We start from the raw sequence: 12945 nt of genomic DNA on the forward strand, positions 1-12945 counted from the left end.
TCCTTTAAGTATTAACAATAGCAGTAGAGCAGCTTATCCAAGGGTTTCCCATTAATTTGTAGCCAGGCTGGCCTCTCCGTGCAGCAGGGATGTAGAAGTGTGCAATCCTCCAGATTGCATCTAGACTCAGCTTTGCCGGTTGGTCTGAGGCCACAGGTAACACGCAAACTTTCCCTGAGCAAACTCACTCCTCACAATATGGTGAATGTGCTGATGTATCGCAGGGCAACAAAGTGCATTCTTGGCCTTCCTACTCCTCTTCTAAACCCATGTCCTGGTTAATGAGCATCCTCCCCATGCTGCTCATTAACTGATAAACTGATGGAGTATCCTCAAATGCAGTAAGCCTTAAACTAATGGTGCCAAAGCACAAACCGCACATATTTAGAAATTCCCAAGATTGTTACAAAATATCCCAATGCAGAGGTGACAGTCATGGCAAAAGCATATTGGTAGGATGGCCTAGAAAGCAGAAGTTAAAACTTTTTTGGCAAGTACAAAACATGCAGTAGAGGGCAGATCTGAGTTAGCTTCAGATAATAGCAACGGGGGAATTTGTTGTGATAATATACGTCGACATTCTCAGAAAGAGGCACAAAAAGAGAGACTGGAGTAGATGAAGATGGTCTGTGTGGCCATTAAATATATGGCTGCATGCCTTCTTTCCTTTTGCTGATCGCATGGGAGCTTTGCTATGTCCTGCTGACAGCACCATTTCTGGTGGAATCGATACGTTCATTGTGATTGGGATAGCATTCCTCAAGCTCCCTGCAGACAGACTGAAATACCCAAGAACGTTAAAACATGAGACAGACAGTAGGGTTCCATCCATGCATATTCAACAGTAAGCCTAAATGGTTCTCGAATCTGATGGGAAATGGTCCCTAACTTGTAAGCCCATGTTGCTATGCAAAAAAAATAAAATAAAGAAAGAAAGAAAGAAAAGCTATTAAACATTTTTTTTTTTACCTTGAACAGTTTCTTTTGAATGAGATTTTAGGATTGTACAAATCAGTAAAAATAAAAACCCCTTCGTTGTAGCAAAAAAACTGCTCCACTCTTCCATCAAGGGTAAAGCAATTTCAAGTTTCAAGTTATTCAGCTACGTAAAAAAAAAAAAAACTGCACAATCACTGGATTAACATACTAGCATGTTCAAAGCTTGTACATGTGGATAATGCAGAAACTGCTGAGACAGCTGCCAGTCAAAGTGACAGAGTAAATATAGATTGTCTTTTTTTTCTTTCTTTTTTTTTTCTTAAATTTCCTCTGAAAAGTGCAAAGATTTATTTTGGGCATGTCCCCATGTAGGCAGAAATAACGAGGAAGACATCTCTTCTTTTAAAAAATACATACATTGGAAAGTTTATTCAGAAGTCAGTAGTGAACTGGAAACAGCCAATGTTATTCAAATCCAAGGTTACAGCAATCAAGGACACGGTCTAAACAATGATGTGTGGATATATGGGATAAGAGGATGTGCACTCCAAATACTGCATCAATAAAATCCATGATAGGTTCTTAAAGGTCCCTGTCAATTCAAACCAACAAGCCCTTCTTTTGTTTGATATAAATGCCACTAATCTAGTGATGTGTTAATACAAAAAACAAACAAAAAGGTCATGATCAAATCACATACACGGAAACCTGAAATAAAATAAAATAATATAATATATACATACCTCTGTACATAGTGGGGAATATGAATAACAGAGACAGGTATTTAATGAACTTTTTGATCTCATTTACTTGAGAGGGGGTCAGTGTTGAGAAGCTGCTGGTCCAAGCTTATCCGTCTGAGCGAGCTCTCAAGTCATGTCTCAAGTCAAAATTAAAAAAAAAATTAAAATAAAAAGCGCGAAGTGGCGGTTGTAAACGGCATCTAACAGTTCAGTGACTATTCAGCTGTGAAACGCGCGCCATGCTGGAGACGGCGTTAAACAGGAGGCAGAGAGAATAAAGCAACGCGTTAAGGACGATAACGGTGGAGGCGGGCTGCGGTGAGGTATTCATCTTGTCAAGCTGGGACGGGGAGTGAGGGACGCGTGGGTGAAAACAACCTGTTTTCTTTCTTTCTTTTTTTTTTTTTTTTTCTCCGTGGGAACGTTTACTGTTGATGTTTTTGTTTCGTTGTCAGCGTGCCGTTTGGCCTTTCTGTCAGTGTCTTTGTTTACTGTACAATTCCTGAATCGATGGAGGCCTGTTTCCTGGTGGTCTTGGGTGGGGGTGGAGGGGGGGTCTTGCTAGGCAGAGGAGGTGGAATGTGCTGCAAAACAGAAAGAAAAGAAACCCTGGAATTACGCTTTGCTCGTGTCAAAACAACTTTCATTCGGAAATCTTTAAATGCAGAGAGAAATGACAGGACGGTGACTTCAAGTCAATGTGTCCCTTTGCCATTTCTTACCCATGCGTTCCCATTTCACTCCTTAATAACCTAATTTCATACATGTAAACAAACCACCTGGCACCAAATGAATTAAATCACCACATAGAAGTTTATTTTACTTTGTAGTTAAACATTTTTTGGACTTACAGGGATATCAAATTCACAAAAAGGCTTTAAAATCACATGTGATCTAATTTACCTGTATATTATTTCCTGAATACCAGTTTACCAATTACACACCATCTCCATTTAATTTGGCACTGCTGATCCCCATTTGGGGCTGTTGACACACAACCATGTCCCAACTTACACCCACATTTCTTCCTCACCTTAGCAACAGATACCTTCACTTTATAAGATTTGCACATAGTTTACGGTAGGAAATGTGCCTATATGACTTCAACATATTTTAGCAACCAGAAAAAAGTTAAATTTATTTTTGTTTGATCAGAAAATGAGTCATGTTTCATAAGATAACTGGTCCCAAAAGGGGATAACAACGAAGATCTATTAAAACAGCGAGTAATGTGAAATCTACAGTAAATAACACTGAAATGAAATGTGCAATGAGATCATTTTTAAGTCTATATCCAAAATTCAATAAAGGAAATGCCTCTGGAATTAGAGGCTGCTAAAGTAGTAAATTATATTTATCGTGGCAATTACATTACTGTATAGTTAACTGGAACGGTCTTCAATTTTTTAATTTAAGACTCAAAAAAAGTTATGACGGTTGACTCAATTCATAAATGAATGAAAATAGAGACAATCAAATCCAGACTGCTGAGTTCAGCATCCAATAAGCAGAAAGAAGGACCTGATTGACTAAACAAAAGTTAAAGTGTTGTCGCTCTGTCTATCTCTGCTGTGACTCGAAGCCGTTAAAAGCAAGTTAGCAGCTTGGCTAGGTGTCAGTCCGTGTGAAGAGACAAGAAAGCAGCTGGGAGCAGCTGCAGCTTGTGGCGAGATTACAGTACATAACGGCACCGGACTCCCAAGACACCATTGTTGATTTGCAGAAGACTGACAAGTTGTAGAGCATGTTCTGACACATGCCACTCGACCTAAACTGTTAGTGTTAGTTCTGATTGTTGCTGGCACATGAATGCACCGCAGTAATAACTGTAAATCAAGCAATTGATTTAAAAGGTTAAGCTCAGGGGAAACTTCCGATGTACTTTATTGGGATTTTATCATGAATAGATCAAGACAAGGCGGTGCATATTTGTTTTAAAAGAATACAATTCTTAAAAAGTGTGGCATGTATTTGAATTCAGAACCGTTTCTAACTCCAATTAAGGGTGCAAGTCTTTGAGGGTATGTCTAAACGAGTTTAAGGCCCTGTTTACATGACAATGATCTATTGAAAACGAGACTGCTGTTTTGTTTCTACCCCAATAGGGAGAAGCGTGTTGGAAAATGGATGGATGGATGAATGGATGGATATTTTGTTTCTGTTAACACATCTATATGAAGTTTAAATTGAGATCTCCGTGCCGGCAACCCTATTAGAAATATTAAAAAGGGTGTAATTTCCCTGCCACACCACTAGTAGGCGGTATGTTCTTTGAAACTTAACATGTGCATGTGTACAAAGACGCCCTGATTAAGTAGGTGCAAAAAACCAAGTCATACTGCGTGTGTGCCAGGGCTTCCCCATGCGGGAGGATTCTGTTTTTTCAATGTATACAACAACGGAGACCGGAATGTTTTCAAAACTTTTCAGATAAAACACCTGACGATGTGTTGTACATAGGGTGACCAGGCGTCCGGCGTCTTTTTTTTTACCTTTGCTGGGCTGCAGCACAATATCCAATCATAGACTGTAAAAAAAAAATGCATCCAATGCAGTAACATACCTGGTCTAATAAATGATTGGCTAAGAGCGGCGGCGGTGTCGGATGAATATCATATCATACGTGCTGCTACGTCATATGACATTGACAGAAAGTTAGCATCATGCCAAAATGCAAGACCTCGTTTAATTCTGATTGGACAAAAGAGCAGGAATTTATAACGAAAAGTAGTCAAGACTCATTCCATGTCTTCTGCACACTGTCGATGCGATGTCGACGTAAGTATACAGGGAAAAGCTGCAGTTGAACGGCATGCGGGTATGGATAAACAGAAAAGTAATAAACGTGCGGCAGGTAAAGGGATGTAGCTGCTATAGCGGGTGAATGCAGAGTTTGCTTAAAGACAGGTCTGCTGCACACACACACACACACACACACACACACACACACACACACAGAGACACTGCAGACAAATCCCTGAAAGACTGAAGCACTTTAGAAATGCTAGACTTGTTGAGCTGTTGAATGTATATATTTTAAAAATCTCTTTTGTTGTTTACATAATAGGTCATTTAGGCTTTTTTAAAGTATTTTTTTATTATGTATGTTCCATGTTAATTGTCCACATTTAAGTCCACACATGTTAAGCTTTGTGGCACCTTAAACTTTAAAAGATGCATCTCAATGTATTGAATAAATACAAATAACGTGAACCAACACTTTTTCACTTTTCATTAATATTATTTCCTATTCAGCTGCACAAACATCATCTTTAAACCACTCAAACTGGCACTATAAATGAGGGTATACCAGAGTCCTATGTACAACATAGTCATTAATTGATATGCCACATAATGTCCTCCTTTTTGGTGTTATGGTGTTATGGAAATGGTCACACAAAAAAGTAAACTTGTTTTTCACTAGAAAACGCTGTCATGTAAACAGAGCCTTGTTCAACTAGAGGTTGAAATCTTTCCATCCACTCTTTTTTCCACAAGAGCTCAAAGTCCGCTTCAGATTCATGGAGTACATCTCTGAGCATTTACCACCCCCGGAGCTGAGTCTGGATGACGGTCGCTTCCAGCGGTACTTCCGCCTGTTGCAGGACCCAGTATGAGGAGTTGCTGCCCCGCGTCGGAGGATGGATCACCCTCCGGGACACCAACCTCTGGAGTCTTCGGTCAGGAAATCCATCATTGCTCAATAGAAATATAGCCTAATTGTACTGTCTAAATATGTAACCTATAAAACAAAACATTTTTTGCAGCTAAATAAATGGATGAGGAGAACCCTTGACGTGACACTAGTTGACAGAAAAGTTCCGATTGTTGAACTAGAGCAAAGTTTGCTTTGTTTTAGTCGGGCGTCTATCGTGCTGTTCACAGTTTCGCGTCGCTCTATTTACCCAATTCGCAGCGGATGCATTGCTTGACTAACGTCGTTCGCATGGCGGACTATTAATTTGCTCCAGAACGAGCCTTTATAGAGGGATAACACGTAAATCACTCGCTCCATTCACCATTGCTTGCTTTCGTTGTGAACGAACCTTTAACACACGTTTCCTGTGTCCCCTATGTGGCTTGTCCCCTTAACTTTTTATTTTTTTTATTTTTTTTTTAGAGCAATGGCTTTTTTTTTCTTACCACTCTTCCATAAATGCCAAATATTCAGAGCCCGTGACTAATAGCTGTCCTGTGCTGCGGATCTCTGAAGCTGCCCTGGAGTCACCATGGACCTCTTTACTGCTTCTCCGATTAATGCTCTCCTGTAAGTCGAGGTTGGAGGCAATTTCCTGGCAAGTCTGAAATTGTATTTAGATTAAATTTCCAGCAGTATTTACGAATTAGGTGCTGACTAAAGGCAGTTGGCTGCCCTGTATTGGATTTTGACTACATCCCACAACTGACACAAAATCAAAAGCAACATTTTACACTAGTGAATTTTGTTTTGAACGCTTAAGTTTAAGTGGCAGGCAGATTTTTTTTTTTTAAAGTCTAAACAGAAAATATCAGTTGGGGTTAATCGGTCTCTTCACCTGCGTGTCTCTCGCAACCGATTGGGAGTGATGCTCCTCAATGAACGCACCTCTCTCCTCCATAAAAGCCCGTAAACGAAGAAGGGCAGTCCCTAACCTCGCAGGATACGTGCTCTTGCTGCGTTAGTGTCAGTCTTCTGCCACGTCGTGTGCCAGCGCTCGGTTTTACTACCTGTCCACGGGCCGTGACACTGGATAAATAAGATTAGTTAACAGCGAGGCCAGGCAAAGGCGAGACGAGAGGATGGCTTGAAGTCGGAGTCGGCGAGTGTGGAGAGATGAGTCACTGATTTACAGCTGGAGAGCTTCTGATGAATGTGAGAGGTAAAGTAATCATCCAATCAATCACGCCTGAGCACCAGGCCTTCTGGCAGGACCGGCATAAATAACGGCAGGGTGGACGGGCTGCTAACTGACTGATGCCTGCACTCTTCTGTGACACATATTGCAGAAAAGCTGACCTCCCCCCCCACTCCAAACGGATTTAAATGGTAAAAATTTGCACATACACAGACAAGAGCAGAGGAATGTTGCGATGGAGGGCGAGGGAATCGCGAAGGAGGTTGACCTAAATGTCAAGTGTGTGTATCGGACGCCTGTTTCATTCCAAGTGCCATGCATCATTAAGGAGTTACACTCAGCCCTAATTAAAACACCTACTCTTTGATGTGGTGGGGGTGGCGGAGGCGTCGAGGGACTCGTCAAGTCTTGATTATCTAGCAGGTTGCCGTAATCTCCCGTGCACACTTTCACCGGCAGAGGAGGAGGGGTCTCACCCTTGTCGGTGCAGCCCATGCCGTTCAGCTCGGGACCTGTGAAGAAAGGCGCACATCAGCAGACATCCATCAACAAAATTCATGAGGCCCTCTGTAGGACCAGGGCTCAGAGCCAGAGGACATTAAAAGACGGGGAGCCACTGCTAGGGAGGTAACAATACATTCAGTTTGCTGGACAAGAAGATACAGAATACTGATTATACACACAAAAAAAAAAAAAAAAAAAAAACACAAGATGAGATTTTACCACTATTAAGTATCAAATAATCTCTATTTAGTTTGGAAAAACTAGTTCCGTGTTTCAGTACTCCAAGTACCAGATTTTCCAAGCACTACCCCCTTTAGGGTGGTCTTAGCGCCAAATCTAAACTGTCCATGCCTATGTTTTTCTCTTTTACACATCTCAAGATGTAACCCAACTTTCTTTAAAACAAATGCAACACAATACTAATGACATGCTATAAGAATATACCACAATCAGATAACTTATACAATTCAAAGCTACAACATTTTAAATATTCTTGTATGCAAAAACCTACAACTAATTAATAGCCTGAGTGTCTCCACCACCTCGTTTTAGTTACCTGAAAGACTTGGAAGAAAACAACGAGGGCAATGCTTTTTTTCTATAATAAAACACGGTCCTTGTTGTAACTAAAATTTCCACATACTAATACAATTTAGAAAAGAAAAAGTTTTAATTGAAATATAATCAATTTTCCTTTCAGGCTGAGCTAAGCTGAGACACCAGGACACGACAAGGTTTGTTGGCTTTTGATAGCAGCTGTGTGAGCAGAATTGGATCAAATGAGTAGAACCAAAATTTTAAAGTTTATTCATCCAAATCAGAAAATTTCTTGTCATAGCCGAATAATACCTACAAATTACATTCACTACAAAGTATAAATGTGTGTCTAACTCTCCTCACATTGGAATGTATATGTCCCCCCCCCACGAGAAGAACACAGGTTTTTGCATGTTCTTTTATGGTGTTATGCTTCTTTTTTTGTATTTTATGTGATAACAACTTATTTAATTCTATTTTAATTAGTTGTTTCTTTAATATTCTTATTTCATTTCATATTATGTTTACTGCTTTATACTACATACCAGAAAATGTTCGGTATTGTCGATGGCAGGAGTGGCGAACGCGCACTTACACCTTTCCTGTGGCATAAGAGTTATGGAGTTTGATCCCCTGTTCTCAATGTCTCTGTCGTTGTGTCCTTGGGCAAGATACTTCACCCACACTTCCTGCTGCCGGTGGTCAGAGGGCCTGGTGGGGCCGATGCATGGCAGCCTGGCTTCTGTCAGTCTGCCCCAGGGCAGCTGTGGCTCCTAACATAGCTCACCACCGTCAGGGTGTGAATGAGTGAATGACTGACTGTAGTGTAAAGCATTTTGGGATCGTCAGACTTGATAAAGCGCTATAGAAGTACAAGCGCATTTACCAATTACCTTACTGTTAGGCTTGCAGCCACTTGACTGATCTGTCAGATCTGCCTGATCTGTTCTTGTCTTAACTGCAGTCTGTGGGTTATTTTATTTAAAAAAAAAAAAAAAAAAACTTCTGTCTGTGCTCAACTTCTTTACCAGCAAGGATGCTTTACACACGTCTGCAGTTCGGCTAGCTTCATTGCAGCTACCTCTACTGATCCACTAGGGGGAGTAGTTGAAGCAGAACGTTCTATCGCTTCATAACATACGTCATTTTCGCTTGTTGGTAAAACGCACAAGTATGCTGCTGGGATCTATAAATCCATTTTAAAACTAATTTTGACAGATTGAGTCAAAAGTCAGGTCACGGGGAGGCTGGTTTGTAATTAATTCACTTTATTCTTTTAATACCTGTTGTGGGAGCGAGTATTCTGATCAAGACCAGAAAGGGTGTAAGTGATCCTGAGGAAATGTGTAGCTTCAGCTGCTTTTATTTTAAAGTAATCAATTTAAAGATAAGAAAATAAGATATAGAAATGTAAAAAAAATCTTTTTACATTAATGTTATAAGGACTTTGAATTACTAAAAATGTGTGCACATGGCTGTGCTGCTCTTGGCAATGCTGCTGGATTTTTTCTCTAGCTGAACTGGTTGGCGACACCTAGACTATAGTAGGGCATTTAAAGACTTGTGTGTTGAAAACGGACATTTTTGAAACCAAACACTCATCTTTACAACTCTATTGTCCTATGGCTGCTCTGGAGGACTGAAGAACTAACAGACAGAAGTAACTTTCAAGGATACTCTCTGTTTGATCATATTGGAGGCAGCAACAATTCTAAGCAGAAAAACTGGAAAAAAGGAAGAATCTGTATCTCATTCAATCTTTTTGGTGCTGAATAGTGACTTTTAGCTCACTTCTCTAAATGTAAAGCTTCTTTGCTTTATCTTCCTGCCAAAGAGGCAGAGCATCATACCGAAAAGAAGATTAAAAGTACCGGGAGTGAAGACTGCGCTTACTTGAAACAGCGTGCAGACTAAAGGTGGATTTGTTTCTTGGTGTAATGGGTGGGGGCACATGTAAGGAGGTGGAGTTGATGGAAGGAGGTGGTCCAGGAGAGACAGACAGACGGCGATCTCCGGCCATCTGGTTGAGAACTTGACTCTTTGGTCTCTGAGGCCGCAGGGGGCTGATCTGTCAGGTCACGTGAGGAGAGAAGAGAAAGATTAAGTCTTTACTGAGCGCTGAAATTGCAAATCCATTCGAGTGACTAGAACAGCACTTAAAGCAAATTTTCCTGCAAATAAGTTGGGATGCTGATGAAATATCACAGAGGAAAATTGGCTTCACATCTCCGTTGGGGTTGTCGTGCGATTCCACGCACATATTAAAACAGCTATTTGTATTCCTAAAGGAGAATCCCATTAGGATAAATGTGCTTGTCGGGTTGCCGGGTGTTATTTATGTTTGCTAATAATTATTTGCATGCATGAGCGTGTTTTCCCGACTTTATTGTGGCTCCAATTTGAATATGAAAAGATATGTCCTTGGGGCTACTCTGGACTGGAGGCGACGTTAACAAATAACTTCGTAATTGGTGAAATTCAAACGCCGGCCTTAAGGGAGACACTGGGAAACACAGCCAGCACAAATCAGGCATGCAATTTTTTTTTCACCCTCACAAACAGTATGAAATATATTGATGTTTGTGTTAAATATTAATCTGAAAAAAAGCAACTACTAAAAGCGTTTATCACTGTTAATTTCCTGCTACTCTGTTCTTGACCGTTTAGGCATGAAATGGCTACATCCTTTCCCCTTGAATCCTTTAGCTGCAATGTGTGCTGTTAGCTGGGAAGCATTCCCTCTGGACATGCAGAGTATATTCAGACCTCACTGCTGTAACGGACAGAGGCTGGTGGGGATGAATGTGAACACAGGAGATAATAGGGGGAGGGAGAAGACAAATACAAGTACAACTAAAAGAAAATTGAACCTTGTAAAAAAGTTCAATATTTTTTGTCACTCATTGCATAAAGTGAAACTCATTATAGAGCTTCATTGTAAATAAAGTCAAATATTTTTGCCTTCATTCATTGATATGTTAAGCATTACGGCTTACAGATAATTCAATTCAATTCTGCTTTTTATATAGCGGCAAATCACAAAACATGTCATCTCAAGGAATTTTACAGAGTCAATTCTACCAAATTATCCAGCCATATTGGTTAAAAAGATGTTCTATCAATGGTTCTCAAATGTTTTCTTTTGCGCCCCCCCTTTGAAGAATGAAAAAATGTCAGCGTCACCCACCACCACCAACAAAATGGGTCAGAAACGTAACTTTTATTGCTTTTTCTCTTAATGCATTGAAACCGTCGCTCTGAAGATTACCCATGATCACGTTAATATTTTATAACAGTTAAATACAATCTATAGCAACAATTTCTAAGAACTAGAACTTTTCAGCATCACCACATTTTATAAACTATTTGATATCAACAACGATTTAAAATATTATGAAGCCATTAATATTAAAGACAAATTACTGTTACATTAAGTTTTATACTCTTTCAGGAGTTTATTGATATTATCAACAAATCCTCTTAGCTACGTTACCAATGCAGTGAAGCTGTGGTGATATGAATAATATAAACCAGTTCTGGGTGTAGTGATTGTTTATTGCTCAGTGATTTCACATGTCATCAATCCTTAGTATTTGAAAACCCTAAAGCACAAGTTCAAACTACAAATTTAGACCTTCCACAGTAAATTATATAAACACATAACCAAAGTTATACTGGATTTAAATCAAACATTTTAACCACAAATGGTTTATTTCTTGAATACGTATATAACTTCAGCTTAAAAGCCAACTGTTAAACACAGCTAGCAGAGTGCTAACTAGGCGCTAATGCACAGAAATAACCATGAAACCACAGAATGTTTTGTAAAAGCAACATTTTTCCAAGCTGTTTACAATGTTCAAAATCAACTCACCATGTTGGGCAATGTATCGAAATGTAAGTGAGAAGTAATGCCTAACATCTTTATTCAAAATATCCTTTGTTACTGATTTTATATACACTTTGGGGTATCCATTATCTGTAAGCCATAATAATCAAAATTGCAAGTAATAAAAGCTTGACATTTTTCACTCTACATGTATTGAATGTAAATCGATAAATGTGTTTAATTTTTTTTAATTATTGACAAAAATATTTAACTTTCCGCTATATTAAAAAAATTTTTTTCTAGCTGTACTTGTATCATAGAAGAAGGTGATTGATGGAGAGAAGGATGAAAGAAAGAAAGATTGGGGGTGGGGTGAAAGACAAAATGAGACTGGGGAAGGTAAAATGGCAAGAATCATAAGATAATATTCAACTTAAAAAAAGCAGAATACACAAATATATATAGAAATAAGATTAAAGAATGCACACTACCGTCTCTGAGAGTATGACGGCTTCAGACGGCTGCAGAGAGATCTCTGCTGTCTTGAGCTCTTTGTCAAAACTCTCTTGGTGCTTGCTGTTCCTCTTCTCCTTCTTCCTCTCTTTGCGGTCCCTTTCAGTTTCGTCCCGGTCCAGTTTGTCCTGAGACTTCGTATGCAGCTTCTTTGGTAGAAAGGGCTCCAAGGCAAAGCTGAGCGCAGGAATACAATACACCCAAAGGTCAAACAAAGTGTGAACAAAATTTAACTAAATGCTGCATTATGTTAGCATATGCCAGTACAGGTGTTTCCTTCCACTTAATTTTCCACTAGTATGCTTGGATACAGCGGTCTGTTAACTGTCAGCTTTAACACCATAGACCTTTTGTGAATTAACCTCTCTGGAGACAATCACCTCCTGTCTGCTGGAGGCCAATCAAGCAGGTAGAATTTTAGTAGGCCATACCTAAACATTTCTTTCATTAATGACGTTTTTCCAAAACAAAAGTCAGGTAAAATTTGAAAATTGCCCTGGTACAACTTATAAAGGCTCCATGTGGGTTGTTGGATCCACAACCAAACTGTTATCTGGCAAACAGGTTAAAATCCCAGTTTATGGTGCTTTCATATAATGGATAAATAGTAAACCACAGGTTACCCATCTGATCCAGGCCTGGAGGGGGGGTTGTCTGAGGACAAAGAGGTGACTGAAGCAACAGACAGCGGCCTTTGGGAGGAGGGCATGGTGAAGGAGCGCACCATGGATGGAGGACGAGGCCCCCGTCGTTCATCACCTGCCTGCTGATGCAAAAACAAGCTTTATTCAAAAAGTTGTTTTGAAATTGTTAGCGTTCCTAAATTTATTGCAGTTATATCCCCCTTGCCTGGTGTATAGTTTGCAAAATCTTTGAAAAGTTTCTTTCTTTATTCCCCCAAGAATACAAACAAACTGACCTTTGCTTCTTAGTGATCTTAGAGCTTAATTGTTGTTTCACTACAGCTAGCACCAGCGAGCTAGACAACTGGCTAATTTGCAAATAGTACAGCTAGCTTAACAAGTGAACTTGTCAGTAAAGGAAC

At 39.8% G+C, this 12945-nt stretch overlaps 1 protein-coding gene across 5 annotated transcripts in view; it reads right to left on the reverse strand.

Moving 5' to 3' along the window:
* Positions 1–1336: 1336 nt before the first annotated feature.
* dock1 (dedicator of cytokinesis 1) overlaps positions 1337–12945 on the reverse strand; it is a 303583-nt gene continuing 291974 nt past the window's right edge. For 4 of the 5 annotated variants that reach the window (XM_036142018.1, XM_036142017.1, XM_036142019.1 and 1 more), the window contains 5 exons: positions 12524–12666; positions 11879–12077; positions 9452–9626; positions 6878–7029; positions 1337–2266 (listed from right to left, as the gene is read on the reverse strand). In XM_036142018.1, coding sequence (XP_035997911.1) covers positions 2171–2266; positions 6878–7029; positions 9452–9626; positions 11879–12077; positions 12524–12666 — 765 coding nt within the window. In that variant the 3' untranslated portion in view covers positions 1337–2170. The remainder of the gene's footprint in view (positions 2267–6877; positions 7030–9451; positions 9627–11878; positions 12078–12523; positions 12667–12945) is intronic. The other variant, XM_036142016.1, reaches the window with a different exon arrangement.

This window comes from Fundulus heteroclitus, chromosome 10 (genome assembly GCF_011125445.2).
Source record: "Fundulus heteroclitus isolate FHET01 chromosome 10, MU-UCD_Fhet_4.1, whole genome shotgun sequence".
In the NCBI taxonomy this organism is placed as follows: domain Eukaryota; kingdom Metazoa; phylum Chordata; class Actinopteri; order Cyprinodontiformes; family Fundulidae; genus Fundulus; species Fundulus heteroclitus.